This window comes from Maylandia zebra, linkage group LG11, assembly GCF_041146795.1.
Source record: "Maylandia zebra isolate NMK-2024a linkage group LG11, Mzebra_GT3a, whole genome shotgun sequence".
In the NCBI taxonomy this organism is placed as follows: Eukaryota; Metazoa; Chordata; class Actinopteri; order Cichliformes; family Cichlidae; genus Maylandia; species Maylandia zebra.
In genome coordinates this window covers 28282811-28297043 of record NC_135177.1, presented here as the reverse complement: position 1 = coordinate 28297043, position 14233 = coordinate 28282811, and the positions used below count along the sequence as shown (strand labels likewise).

At 39.6% G+C, this 14233-nt stretch overlaps 1 protein-coding gene across 2 annotated transcripts in view; it reads left to right on the top strand.

Annotated features, from left to right (window-relative positions):
• The window catches only part of LOC101464129 (mannosyl-oligosaccharide 1,2-alpha-mannosidase IA), a 205443-nt gene that overhangs the window by 71804 nt on the left and 119406 nt on the right, over positions 1–14233 (top strand). For both annotated transcript variants that reach the window (XM_004551022.6, XM_004551023.6), the window contains exon 2: positions 9686–9782. In XM_004551022.6, the coding sequence (XP_004551079.1) occupies positions 9686–9782 (97 nt within the window). The remainder of the gene's footprint in view (positions 1–9685; positions 9783–14233) is intronic.

The window sequence follows — 14233 nt, the reverse complement described above, 5'->3', positions numbered from 1 at the left end:
CAATTCAGTGCAATTCAATTCAGGTTTATTTGCATGGTGCAAAATCACTTTCATAACTGGCACGTCAAGAGGTTTTATAGAACAAGGTAAAGACCCTGCAGTATTTTAAAGAATACATAGAGAGACAGCATTATGTGGTTAGGCTTCAATTCTAACTTTGTTGCCTTTATGAATGTTGGAGGGTTGCTTTTGCCCTCTATAACTTCTAAAGCTGATATAGACTGCCAGGAGTCGTTTCAGGGCTCATACAAGATTTAGCCTTTTATTTGAGCTTGAAGCTGAAATTGAATCTAGTTTTTAAGCCTTATTTATATCTCTTTTCCAACTCTGCTGTCATATTTCCCTTTATAGAAAACAAGTAGACTCTACTGGGGCTATTTTAGCACATTAACAGTTCAGGTTTACCTCCCCAACAATTCAACACCAGAGTCCAGACACTTTAATAGGGTCCTTGTGGCACTTCTCTCTTTTCTGGCATAAATCTTTCATGGTGCACCGAAACACTCAATCCACTAGTGGTGGACGCTCAGGAGACAGTTTGGCACACGCTAAGGATCTCTCCTAATGATCTGTGCTGGAGAGAGCAGTGTGGACACCTGCCAAAGAAAGAGGGATACTTTTTTATTTTTTATTTTTTTATTTTTTTGTGGTAGCTGGCATGATGAATTTCACATCAGACAAAAATCCTGAAAGATTATTTTCTGGTTAGTATCTGAAAAGGCAGATCTCAAGCTTGGAGATTGAATCCAGGTGTCCCCATCAGTTGTAACACTTGCATGCTTAAATAATGTTCCTTGCAGCTGGGTGTAAGTGTCTCTGAGTGTACCAACTGATGCTAATTACAAACACTATGTGGACACATTCTAATCAGAAATCTGTTTTGGCTTTACAGTTATTTAACTTTCAGTATTTTGTAGCTTCTCTGGGGGAAAAAAACCCCAATACAACTCTGACTTTTAATAAAAAAAAAAAAAAAAAAAAAAAAGAAGCTTATACTCTGAAGCATCTTTTCTGCTCCGCTTGCAGTATTATCCCCCAATTTAAACAATATCTGTAATGGGGATGGTTGGCTGATGTTGATCCCAGACATTCATTAATTCCACGCATGAATGATCTACAGCTCAGTTCGTCCTGGTTGTCCGACTGTGGCTTTTGTTTTGGGACTTGCTCGTAATTGACCAGAGTGTTGTGCTGACTCAGGGTGGCCTCACTGGCCTTCAGAGACCAAGAAGGCTGTGTCACCGCTCACAATAAATGTGGATTTAATAGGCAGGAAATGGCTCTGCTCCAGAGCAGGTCTAATACGAGAGGCAAGAGGAAATTCGAGAGGGAAAGGTATTCAAGTTTAGGTGGGAAGTTTAAGGCAGAAACAATGGGAGGAAGCTGATTCTGTGTTTTTCCTGCCAAAGGTGCAGCTGGTTTCAGGTGATGACACAGTACCTCGTTAACGCAGCAGTGACTCGAGGCTATCATGCCAGGGTGCCGGGGTGATTTATTATCCGTTTTCCAATGAAAGCCTCCTCAGATTAGAGGGATGCCTCGCTTGTGGAACCAAATATAACAACTGCATTACAAAACAGGCAGGTCGGGAAAGGTGTCAAGAGCATTTTGAGGCGCGCTTCATGTTTATTTATGAGAGCAGGCTCTTGTCCGTGTAGTCTGAAATAATCCAAGTTGTTTATCTGAGGAAGCGATAAACAAGTCAACATGATTTGTGTATTTTTTTATTTTTTCCCCCCCACAAAAGGAATACACAGAGCATACAGGTATACGGGGGGTTGGCAGTTTCACTAAAACAGTATAGAAGCATACCACTGGCTCGTTTACTGTATAATCGACCTGTGAACATCAAAATACTGGTCCTTCTGTAACCGTTACCTGCTGCTGTTTTGCATGTATTTTTCTGCCTTTACTATAGTTTCTTATGCCAGGTCATTGCTGGATATGCACTGTAGTACAATGAAAAAATCCCATTACAGAGGAGGACCAGATTAGCGATAGTACAGCATATAAAATGAACCACTTACTGCTATTTTAGATTTACTCAAACGTAACAAAAATACAAGTCATGTAGCTCTGTCTCCTTCTTTCCCGGATAAAGCTCTCTCTGTCTGTGTCATGGATGAAGCTGTGGGGAACATTAATCTGAAAGTGACCTTTATGTGAATGACAGAATGACGTTACAGATTGATGAAGCAATAAATGTCTGAAAAAATGGGCTTTAGTTGCTTTGAGGACTTAATTGAGCTTAAAATCAGGCTGATGAAATTTCATAGTTTTATAGTATGTGGGGAAAAAAACAAATATGGATGACATGTGACACATGAATCCAAAGTAACATCTTTTTCATGTATTTTTCGGGGGGTGTAAGATATTTCTCAAATGTTTTCTTAATCCCCACAGCACTGCTATAGATGGTGGTGATGTCATGGTGTGCAAGAACCGTTTCTGTCCCCATAAATGAAGACCTGCTCTAAATAGTTGTCTAGAATAAACTACAAGCCGCTTATCATTGTATATCTCTTGGCTCTGGGCCACTGAATCAAAGCTCAGTTGTTTACAGTCAACCAATAAGGTTATCTTCAGCTTAAATGTTATTTAATAATTGTGCTATATCTATTTTTTTTTTTGGTCATCCTTGTTTATAAAGTAATAACAATACAATGATAACACCCCAAAATAGTTATTATTATTAACCAGTTGCCATGTTTTCTTTTCTACTCATGTACAGAAGTTACACTCTTTATGCTAAACGTTGATGTGCTAATTATGATGCTGTAATAACTACTACAGATACTGATTAATAAGACTGAGGAGACATGTTTTTGGTTTTGGTAAACTGATCAGACATTTAGAATAAAATTAGTCCAAATGCTGTGATAGGACAAAAGGTTTCACTGTGACAGCTCCTGACTGATTGTTACAAATAATTACTAAAAATAACATCATTATGTGCAACTCCGCAACATGAAGTCATAACCCTTATTATGTTTCCTGAAATGATTCCATAACGGTGTGTTATGAGCTCTTCTTCTGGTGGGTGAGTTATGCTTGCTTTGTGTTTGGAGATGATGTTCATAGCTGTGATGAATCTTGTAACATCCGGTGTTTTTGAGAGGAGGACAGAAATAAAAGGCAGTGTGTCATCTTTAGATGTTGTAAAATCCAATCGGTAAGATAAACACATGCATAAAAGCCTGCATGTTGTAGCCAGCGCAGCAGTTGGTTGCCAGTATTGGGGTGCAGTGCCAAGTGAGCGCAGCTTGTTCCAGTCTGACAGAGTGGACTAAAAAAATTCAGTTACTTATTATTTTTCCTTGCTCAATAAGAGTAGAGACACTATGTTGATAAAAAAAAATTGAGCCTTTTAATCTTTGAAATTACATGTTTTCAGTCCCATTAAGTATAACGAAATGTGATATATAAATACAGTTGCCATTGCCACAGGTGTATAAAATCAGGCACCTAGCCAGGCGGCCCCTTTACAAACATTTGTGAAATAATGGGTTGTTGGAAAGAGCTCGCTGAATACGAGTGTGGTGCTGTAATGGGATGCCACTATTGCAGCAAATCAGTTTGTGAAGCTTTTTCCCTTCTAGATATTCCACAATCAACTGTAAGTGGTCTTATTGCAACATGGAACGATTTAGAAACCACAGCACCTCAGCCACAAAGCAGTACAGCGCATAAAGTTAGAGAGGTTGCAGAGTGCTGTGCTCTGCTCACTGCTGCAGATTCCCAGACCTCTGCTGGCTTCAATATCAGCACAAAAAGGGATCTTCACACCTGTAACATCTACACAACCTCTACAGAGAAAATATCCATCCATCCATTTTCATCCATTTATTCAGCCCAAACAGAGAAGCCCAGACCTCCCTCTCCCCAGCCACCTCCTCCAGCTTAGGAGGAGGTGACCGGGGGAACAACAAGGCATTCCCAGGCCAGCCGAGAGATATAATCTCTCCTCTGAGCCCCTCCCGAATAGCCGAACTTTTCACCCTATCTCTAAGGGAGAGGCCAGCCACCCTTCGGAGGAAGCCCATTTCCGCCGCTTGTATTCGCGATCTCGTTCTTTCGGTCACTACCGACAGCTCGTGACCATAGGTGAGGGTAGGGGCATAGATCGACTGGTAAATTGAGAGCTTCGCTTATACACTCAGCTCTCTCTTCACCACAACAGACCAGTACAGCGTCCGCATCGCCGCAGCCGCTGCACCAATCCATCTGTCGATCTCCCGCTCCCTTCTCCCATCACTCGTGAACAAGACTCCGAGATACTTGAACTCCTCCACTTGGGGCAGGAACTCGTCCCTGACCCGGAGTGGGCACTCCACCCTTTTCCGGCTGAGGACCATGGCCTCAGATTTGGAGGTGCTGATTCTCATTCCCACCGCTTCACACTCGGCTGCAAACCGTTCCAAGGTGAGCTGAGAAAATAACAAAATGATAAGAGGAGCATCTCAATTTCAGCTTTGTCTATTTAAAATTTTGTGTTATATACTGGGATTTTTATTATTTGAGCTATTTTTTTTTTTAAAATATTTTGTAAATGTTGTAAATTATTTAATTGGTGTGTTGATTTGTTACAACTTACTCTCTTTAGCAACTGTGACCACATAATTACCTCTGGGATTAATAAAGTGTCCTGATTCATGACATGGTCTCAGGCACAAAGAAGCCCCGCCCACTTGCCAATCTTCTGTGAGCATCCAATGAAACGTAAGTTGGCTCAAAATGAAGGAGTAAAGAACTTAAACATCTTGTTTCAGACAGTGGTTGAACTGAGAGGTTGCAAAAGACCCTGTTTTAGATAAATAAGTGTTACTTTGAACAGTGAATCAAATATGGAATGGGAAATGAGAAATGAGTCCCTCTCTACTTCAAACCAAAGACTATAACATAGTGGAACATATTCATAAGTGCCTATCAGAGAAAACACAGAGCATTATGTCATCCTGTGGTTCTTATGCAACACCAAACAGTGGAAGCAGCAGATGGACGCCATCGACTCTAAATTATGACGAGTTGTGAGGGGAAAACTGCAGATTTATATTGTTTGGGAATAACCATATGGGAACCCCCTCTTGCTGAGTAATTGAATTGTGTTTGCATTTGCTGTGGAATGCCGTGGGTCACATTATTAAAATATATGCTCAGCCCTACCGTTCAGAGGACTTATCACTTCATCAAAACTTCCGATTCAGACCTACCCCTCTGGCACACTCTCGTTATACGGTCTCTTTCATTGTAGCAGTGGTTTTGCTTTAGAAGCTGCTTTTTTCTTCTACTTGTTCTTTTTCTTTTTTCCCGTCAGAGAAACCCCAGCTCAGATTGTCTCTGCCAGATGCTTCCTTACTCTAAATCATCTTTTGAAGTTCTAATCACGGGTATAAAATGGCCCGTAAAAGCTCTTTTGTGGCTGCCAGTTATTGTATGTCCAAATATAACAAAATGGTTTGAACTCACAAAAAGTGACCAACCAGCTGTCGGCTTTAGATCCTCAACCTCTTGCTAACAACAACCCATTGAAGTCCCTTTTCCACTTGTTCTTTCATGACTTCTCACACATGACTCACAGATTTGCATATCAGCCCCCTCTTAGTCACCGGCAGTGTGCGATTATGCACCTTCTGATACATTCTGTTTGTACATTAATATAAGCAGCAGATGTGGATTGAACAGATGCAGGAACCCCAAAGCGTATCATCCTTTGAGTGTACAAAAAGCACATCTACACATTCAGCAAAATTGTTCTAAATGATATAACCAGCCATTCATCTTTTGTGTGAAGCTGATGCATAACTGTTCAGTTTATACGGATTACACCACTAACAGAGTCTGATATACACCTCGAGATGACAAATGTTTTGTCTTTTGTATTTTGCAACCTTAAAAATGTAATTTTTCATTAAAATTCATGTCAAGCTTTTTATGGATTTATCCCTAAAATGACTCACTTCTTTTAATCTTGCCACAGCAAATGTTTAAGATCCTGTTTCATTCCTTTCCCCATTTTTGTGGCTTTAGATATCCTTGCTATTGCTCTGATTGATGCTGATCAGTTTGGGGTCCCTGCAGTCGAGGATTTTACTGACTTAACTGTACACTCCTGTAGTGTAAGGGAGATTGATGAGCAACTCTATAAAACCACATCTGGATATCCACTATGTTTTTATAGTCTAGGTGGTTCTAATCCTCTGGGCTGACATTAACTAGATTTAATTTCTTTTTAGCCAAAAAAAAACAGTATTGCATTTTTAAAAAATGTAGCAGGAAGGGAAATGAATACTTGGATATGATCTGGATCACATATACCCATCTCGGCCATGTGATCAGCAATATATCACCATGTGACCAGCTTTTGACCTACGGTCCTGGTTTGTTTTAATCACTGGCCCGCTCGTGGATCGCCTCTCCCAACAACAAGCCAATTAGTTCAACCAAAGAACAGTCGGAGCGCTGTCAGATCACGTCTGTGTCTTCTCTGTGTGCCCGTGGAAATGGATCATTCATCCATTTGCCCTCTTGAATAAGCAGCTTTGGGGGTAGCATGCTGGGCTGCTGCTGCAGCAAATATTGACCGGTGCAGATTGCGTCACGATGGTGTGTCGATGTGTCGTGTGTCTGTACACCAACAGTCGTATAGCTGTGTGACCTCGATCTTCCCACGCTGTGACCCCTGCAAAGCAATACAGCAACACAGATGTGAGCTTCAATAGCAAGTACTGGCTGCAGTTACATGCACACATAACTTGAAATTACTTGAAGTGGAAAGGATTTTAACACTGATGTTTTTGTATTCACCAGTGCATTTGATTTTCATCTACCTATTAAATAGTACCGTTTAAGAATGAAATCCTCTATTTTAGCATACTCTGAAGTCAATCTGTTGCTGATTAATGCTGCCATTTTACTTCTTTTGCTTTTCTTAACATTTATTTGATGATTATAAACTCCAACTTCCATCATGCCATTTAAAATTTTTTTTTAATGCTGTGGCATATCGTCTGTAACATCCTTCAAAAAGAAACGGAGAAGGACGAGGAGTTTTAACATTTACCAAATCCTGCATTTTGTGCACTTTTTCCTATTTCTTTTGTGCTTTGGCTTTTAAATCCACCAGAGGAGTGAGACAGGCTGACATTATAAAAGATGGAGTAAGTTTCAAATAAAACTTGAGACATTTCCTGGTTTTCATTCTGTGAGGCAGAGCGTTCTGTCGAGACACAGCGAGGCTGGCTCTGGCTATTTTTGTTCTTTAAACATTTACTGGAGAAAATGATTACCTTCGTGAACATATTTCCAGCGTAAGATTCATTGCTTCTATTTCCCTTAATCATATTGGGTGCTTGTTTTTCCACATTCTGAGCGATTGCTGCTGCTTTCATTGTCGGTATTCATTTGTGTAAATGGGAAAAGGCGCTGTTTAAAAAATGCTGCTTTGTCAGATTTAATGCCAGGTCTGAAGTAAGGAGAAACAACAGTGATGACCCTTTACTGATCTACGAAAGGTTTTCACTGCATAGTCATTCAATATGTGGTGCAATTAAAATGCCAAGCAACAAATTATACCGGCACCGCAGCTCCAGAATAGTTATAGAGCTCATAATTCATTTGATACCAAATCTTACCACCCTGAATTTAAGACTAATTTGAGCAGTGCGGTTGTTTCCAGTGTGAAGGATAGCCGGAGCTCTGTATGCTTTGTGGTATCTATAATAAGCTTTTAGGGTGAGAGGATTTTCAGCTGGAGGCCCTGTCAGCAATAATCAGATTCATATTTATTTCCCAAAGCTTCATATGAAACCACCTTCAGAGAGAAGTCTTACAGCATACTATACTGATAATAGAGATGACATCATCTGGTGGGGATTTTGGAAATCCTGACTCATCTGCCCACATCTGTGCACATACTGACCGCTTTGGGTTGTGTTTGCTGTATTGTGTGCAACAAGAAGATGAATTTAATGAACCTGTCACTACTGAAAGCACTTTGTGCAGTTTGAGCTGTAATTACTTTTTAGTTTATTTTCAAGCATTCTGCACTGAGCACCCATCCATGCATCGTGGCGTTTCTTTTACGATGGTATAAAAAAAAAACATTACATTTTTATTTGGGGTGCTTTGATGCCCAATTATGATAGCCGCTGAACTGAAGGGAAACGTTGCTTAATCGAGAGGTCCTTTGTAACTACAAATGATCCATGTTTATTAGCAGTACAGTGGTTGGAGATGCATTTATATTGTGGAGCTAAAATGTAGGATTCCCATTCATACGAGTGCATTCAGAGTTGCAGAGCCTTTGCTAGAATGTCTCTAGCGAAGAGCTCAATGTCATTGTGTGGGAGCTGGAGATCTATTGGTAATCAACAGCAAACACTGGAAGCTTTGGCAGCAGGCTCGGTCTGGGTGCTTTAGCTCACTGAACAGTTCAGTCGGAGAGAGTGGAGTTCTTGCAGGAGAGAAAGACATAAAATAAAAGGCTGTGAAAAGTGGGTAAATCTTGCAACAAAGCGGCAACATTGTTGCAAGATTTACCCACTCGAGTCAGATGGTGGCAACAATTCAGTTTACAAGAACTAAATCATGATGATTTAGTTCCACATTTTAACCAAACCAGTATCCTAGATCTCAATAGTTGAATCAGCTACGGTGTAGATGTGGGGACAATGGATGGAATCCCATTTTGTGCAGATGTTCATCGACCCCAGAAAACGACTCATTGAACCCTGATTTTTCTTTTCTTATTGTAACCATTAAGTCAATATTTGTTTATTTCTCATGAAGTTTTGCTATATTTACGTTACATTTTCTACATATATTCATATTCCCCTCAGGATACTTGTAATCGCTTTGTTGATCTCGGTAAAAAGTCAAGGATGTAAAAATTGATGCTGTGATTCACATTTGATTCTTACTCTTGTTTCATTATTAATAGGTTTCAGAAGAAAGTAGGCTAAAAGAGAATTTTTACTGACTCAGTTCTGATTTCTTTTTATTTTTCATTTCATCGCATTTACAAATTCTTTCTCAAGCAAATACGGACAATGTTAAGATTACGCTGCCAAATTTCTATGGCCGAGTGCTCAGCTTGCACACGGATGTATTGCAACTGTGCCCCCTTAAATATTATTCAAACTGATATTTAAATCAACATTTGATGTAATCTTCTGACTTTTAGCAGTTTGAAGAAGTTTAAAGTTGTTTTCTTGGAGGTTGGTCACTTCTGGAAAGCTATAGTTATTACATGACATTTACAACAAAGAGCTATGAATATAGTTGATTAGTGTGCTGCTGGTGGATGAAAACGCTTTAATCATTTCTTGTAATCCTCTACTTTTTTGTCTTGCTCCTTTTTGTTCTATATTATTGCATTGGGAATTTTCTTTGCAGATCACAGCTATCTGAACAGCAATATGTGCTGCTCAAAGAGGTTTACTTTTGTCTGCAGACACCAGTCAGTCTGTCATTTATAACAGTAGCTGCTGTGAAAATGTCAACCGTATTGTTTAGCAGTGTGGTTTATGTGTTTATAATTGCATCCGTGTCCTTAATTCAGACCTGATCAATATCTATCATTCTGTTTGCCTGGAGCTATACCAATTTAATTATGACTGGGTTTGGAGCTGCGATGCTTTGCTGTCAGCCGACTGACCCGTTTGTCTGCCCTCTGTTTATTTTGCAGATGATGAAGTTTGCCTGGGATAACTACAAGCGCTATGCTTGGGGCAAGAATGAGCTGCGGCCTTTGACGAGAAACGGGCATATTGGCAACATGTTTGGTGAGTATTTGCTGGAGACTCAGAAGGCCTGAAAGGTCACCTGGTTTTTTGGTATTTATTTATTTATTTTTAAGACCCACTGACCTTTCTCTTGGAAGACTTTCATGTGAAAGACAGACTAAAACTAGGGAGGGAGGCAATTTTGTGATCAGTAGAAGCACCAGCCACAGAAACTAATTTAAAATCTATAGTTTTGTGTTTGGGTGGACAAAAGAAGGATAAGAAGGTTGCAAATGTCTTTATTAGAAACAGACCAGGGCCGACTGTTTCTCAGTTTGGAACGGATGGACAACTACACCAATCTTAAACTCTCACAGGCTAGCACTGATTTAGAATTTCAGAGCAAGTAGTCTGCCTAAAATAACAATTTGACTGAAAGTTGATTTTTGGCTTTTTAATCCCATGTTTTTGTGCTGTGCTGGGGAGAAAAAAACACTTCATGAAAACACTTTTTTTTTCCCACAGCAAAATTAATATGACCCAACAGATAAACAACACTGACATCCTGATAACAAGCCAATACCGGCCCATCATGATGTTCCCACAGTATATTTGGAGATGGTTTTTGTCCCGTTGCTTACTGATACCATTTTTTTTTTCCAGTTCTGAATGTCTTTCTAACAACTAACTGACCGCGCACACAAACAAAAATCAAATTTTCTTCAATACAACATGTCATCTTGGCAATTAAAAAAAAATAAAAAAATATTTAAACTATATAACTTCCCCCTAAACCAAGTTACATAAATTTTCTCTCACTTTAACAACTAATATTAAAACATGCTCACATTGGTGAAGTTGGTTTAAGTTTTTGTTATAAATGTTTTGGCAAACTTTGTGTCTTCAGTCACAACAAAGACTTTCCATGCTAACTAAATGTTAGCACGTGGCCTACTGCTGTGTATGCGTTGCACATGCACGAGGCTGATCAGCTGGTTACTGATTAGGGCAGAGAAAGCCGGAAATCAGCCGATTCCGGTTCCTCGCCTGTCAATTGTTGCATCTCTATATATTATTGCAGCGGTCCCCAACATTTTTTTTGCACCACGGACAATATTTTCATAGACCGGCCTTTAAGGTGTCACGGATAAATACAACAAATAAAACCAGTACCAGTACCAAAAAAAGAAGATTTATTCATGACACACAGGAAAAGATTAAAAAATAGTGATAAACACAGATAAAACCCCAGAAAACCATAAATTTCCCACTCGAACATTGCGGCCCGGTACCAAACGACTCAGTGGGGGTTGGGAACCGCTGTATTAGTGCATCAATATTCACAAGCCCTCAAATGTACTCAGGATGTCGTCCAGCACCTCATGACGTTAAATATGACAGACGTTAAATAAGCCAAGAAGAGAAACATAAAGTCACAAGGTCCTTCGTAATTTTGGATTTTGATAATAAGGCAGCACACATGGATAATCTAGTTAAATGAGGAAAACCAAACAAAGTAGTTTAAGCTCTGCTTAAACCAGAACTGACATCCAACTCAAAGCACAGAAATAAGTGAAGTGCTATTAATCCTTTGCTTTTGACGTGGGCTATGTTGTGTAACATATCTCCATAATATTTCCATAATTAGACATTTGACGTAACTGTCTATTAACTGATTCAGAGAAAAGCAATAGTGCCTTAGACATGCGGTGGTTAGTCTCATATTGTAGCCTACTTTCAGACGGTAGGCACATTGTTTAATCTTAAATTAAAAATTAAAATAAAATATTTATCTTTTGTGTCGAGCTTAGAAATAGAGGTTGTTTTGCACCGTTTTGCTTCGTTGGCTTCTGATCAGCTCTTTCAATACTGAATAATAATTGAAGCCATGTAATGGGCAACAATTCTTATAGCTTATAGCTTTTTCACTCAATAATCTGTATTTGTAAATTCTGTTTGTAAAAGACAGTTAGTTTATTTAGAGGTCTTTATAATGCTCTTCTTCTTTTGCTTGTGCTTTGATGGGGCTGCTTTTGAGAAGCTGCAGGTAGCAGTAGTTTAACTCGAATTTCAAATGAGACAAAAGCAACTGGATTTCTACAGATATAAAAATATATTATACCTGCACACCTTCTGAAAACAAATCATAAGTAATGAATTTTTAAAAAATCCAGCTGTCATAAGAACGACAACACATCACACTTATTTGCACCTCAGTGAGCTTTTGACACTATGTTTTCTTGAGCTTTCACTCAGCACAGGAAACCTCGCAACCTGCCAGGGGTGTCACAGTCTCCCAACAGCCTCTAATTGGAGCCAAATCCAGAGGGGTCCTGCAGTCCTCCGCAGTGGAGCATATCAGTCAGTTCGCACTTCTGTGCCTGAGGGAAATCCCACAATAAAGCTCTTAATAAAAGGTGGATCAGCTCTTATTAAGACTTGGGCTGGTACTGTCTTCCATACCTGAGGTCTTCCTCTTTCACTTCTGTAGGGATTCACAAGTATTAGAGAGGTTGTGGTTAAGAGGAGTCACTTTAAAGCAAAGGCCTTGAGCCACGTTTTAAAGCAACTAATCCAGGATCACCCTTAGATGAAAATGACCAAAAATAATTCAAACACAGATTTTGCCATCATTTGTTTATTCAACCGGTTTGGTTAATGTTTGTAGTTAAAGCTAAGACATCAGAGAAAAGTTTTGTTCTCGACCTATTAGTTATAAAAGAATAAGGTTTTAAAATCTGTTCATATGCCAGTTCAGTCATTCTCAAACTGTGGTAGGCTTACCACTGGTGGTACGTGGGCTCCCTCTAGGGGTACGCGGGAAGTCTCCCCCCAAAAATTTAAGATTAAATAATATACCATGTTCTGACTGAGGGATTTCTGAAAAAAATCTAACGTACAGCTCTGTTTCGACGTGCACGAACCATGAACAAGGGTCGTGAAGCCAAAAATCCAGCAGCTTAACCACCACAGCAAAAATTAAAACGTACAGCTCTGCTATCACTTCCAACATAAATGAAGACGGAAAACTAAACAGCAGTTTGTAGGGTTAGTGAAGCTGGGCTAGCTGGTATATAATGATGTGCTACGTGATCGCTAGCTACACAACTATGTTAGCATAACATAAACACAGTGAAGCTGGAGGATGAATATGGGCTCAAAATGTGGTCATAAATATTTTGTACTTGTAAATCAGTTTTGTACTTGTAAATCAGGATTTGTATGTGCAAAAATCAGAGAACAGATGGGTTTGGCTGTCGGAGGGGCGCTTTTTTTGAACTGCAGGTCTTTGAAGGGAATAAATGCCCTTTTACATGCCAACCAAGCGTTTTCCTTCATCACCATGAAGGAAAACAGTCTCTGGTCGTCCGAGTTTGGTGATTTTTGTGTAACAGGTCTACATGTTTAATACAGGGACTTCCACAGCCTTTTCAACAGCGCTGCGGACCGCGGGGGGGCGGGCAGTGTTTTGGAAATGACAGTCTTCGTTACAAAGCTTTCTTCGTTATGAATTAGCATACATGTTTTTATTGAACATTTGAAGAACTAGCAAAAAAAACCAAACTCTTGTAGAGGACAAAGTCAGAGATAGAAAAGACAAGGAGCAGGTGCATCTAGTACAGGTAGAGCTGCTGCAAAAACCAACAGAGCTCAGCAACCAGCGCAACAAATTCTGGATCCTTAGCTTTTAGTTAGCATTAGCAGCACATGTCCGATGTGAAAGGACTTTTATGCTGCGCACTGTGACTCACAGCAATGGTCCCGGGTCAGCCCTGACTTTGTGTTAAACTAATCCTAAAGTAATAATAGTATTTCTAACCACTGACATACCACAACTTTATCCTTTCAACAGCTGCTGAAAGTTAGGGGACCTAGCTGCTATCGGATATTTATATAGAGATCCTCCAGCTTCAAACTGTATTACCCTCAAAGACCTGCAGTTCAAAAAAGCGCCCCTCCGACAGCCAAACCCATGTGTTCTCTGATTGGATTGTTACATTTGTGATTGACATGACATTGACCAATCAGATGAAAGGAAGAAAAAATAGGGTCAAAATTTGTACTTGTAACTTGCAGGGTTTCTTTTGGCTAAGTCCACACACAAATATTTTTTACGCACCCACAAATTCTCTTTACACATACAAATCTTTTTTACACATACAAAACTGATTTACAATTACAAAATATTTATGACCACATTTTGAGCCCATAGATGAACTCTTACTTTTTTCCACTCGATAAAAGTTAACGTCATGGTTCCCGATGGTTAGGGACAAATGCAATCGCATGGCTGGATGCTGTAAAAGGACCAAACTTCAGTCAGGAGAACAACTGAGAAAATCCATCCACAATACGAGGTTAGTCATTAATATACTGCTGCATGGGCTGGGCTGCAGTTACATTGTAAGGGTGTTCATGAGGGTGAGTTCGATGAGAAAGAGGAGTGCAGCGTTATGTCTGTGTTATCTAATGAACTGATTATAAATCAATCTTTTTTTCCATCTGTGCTT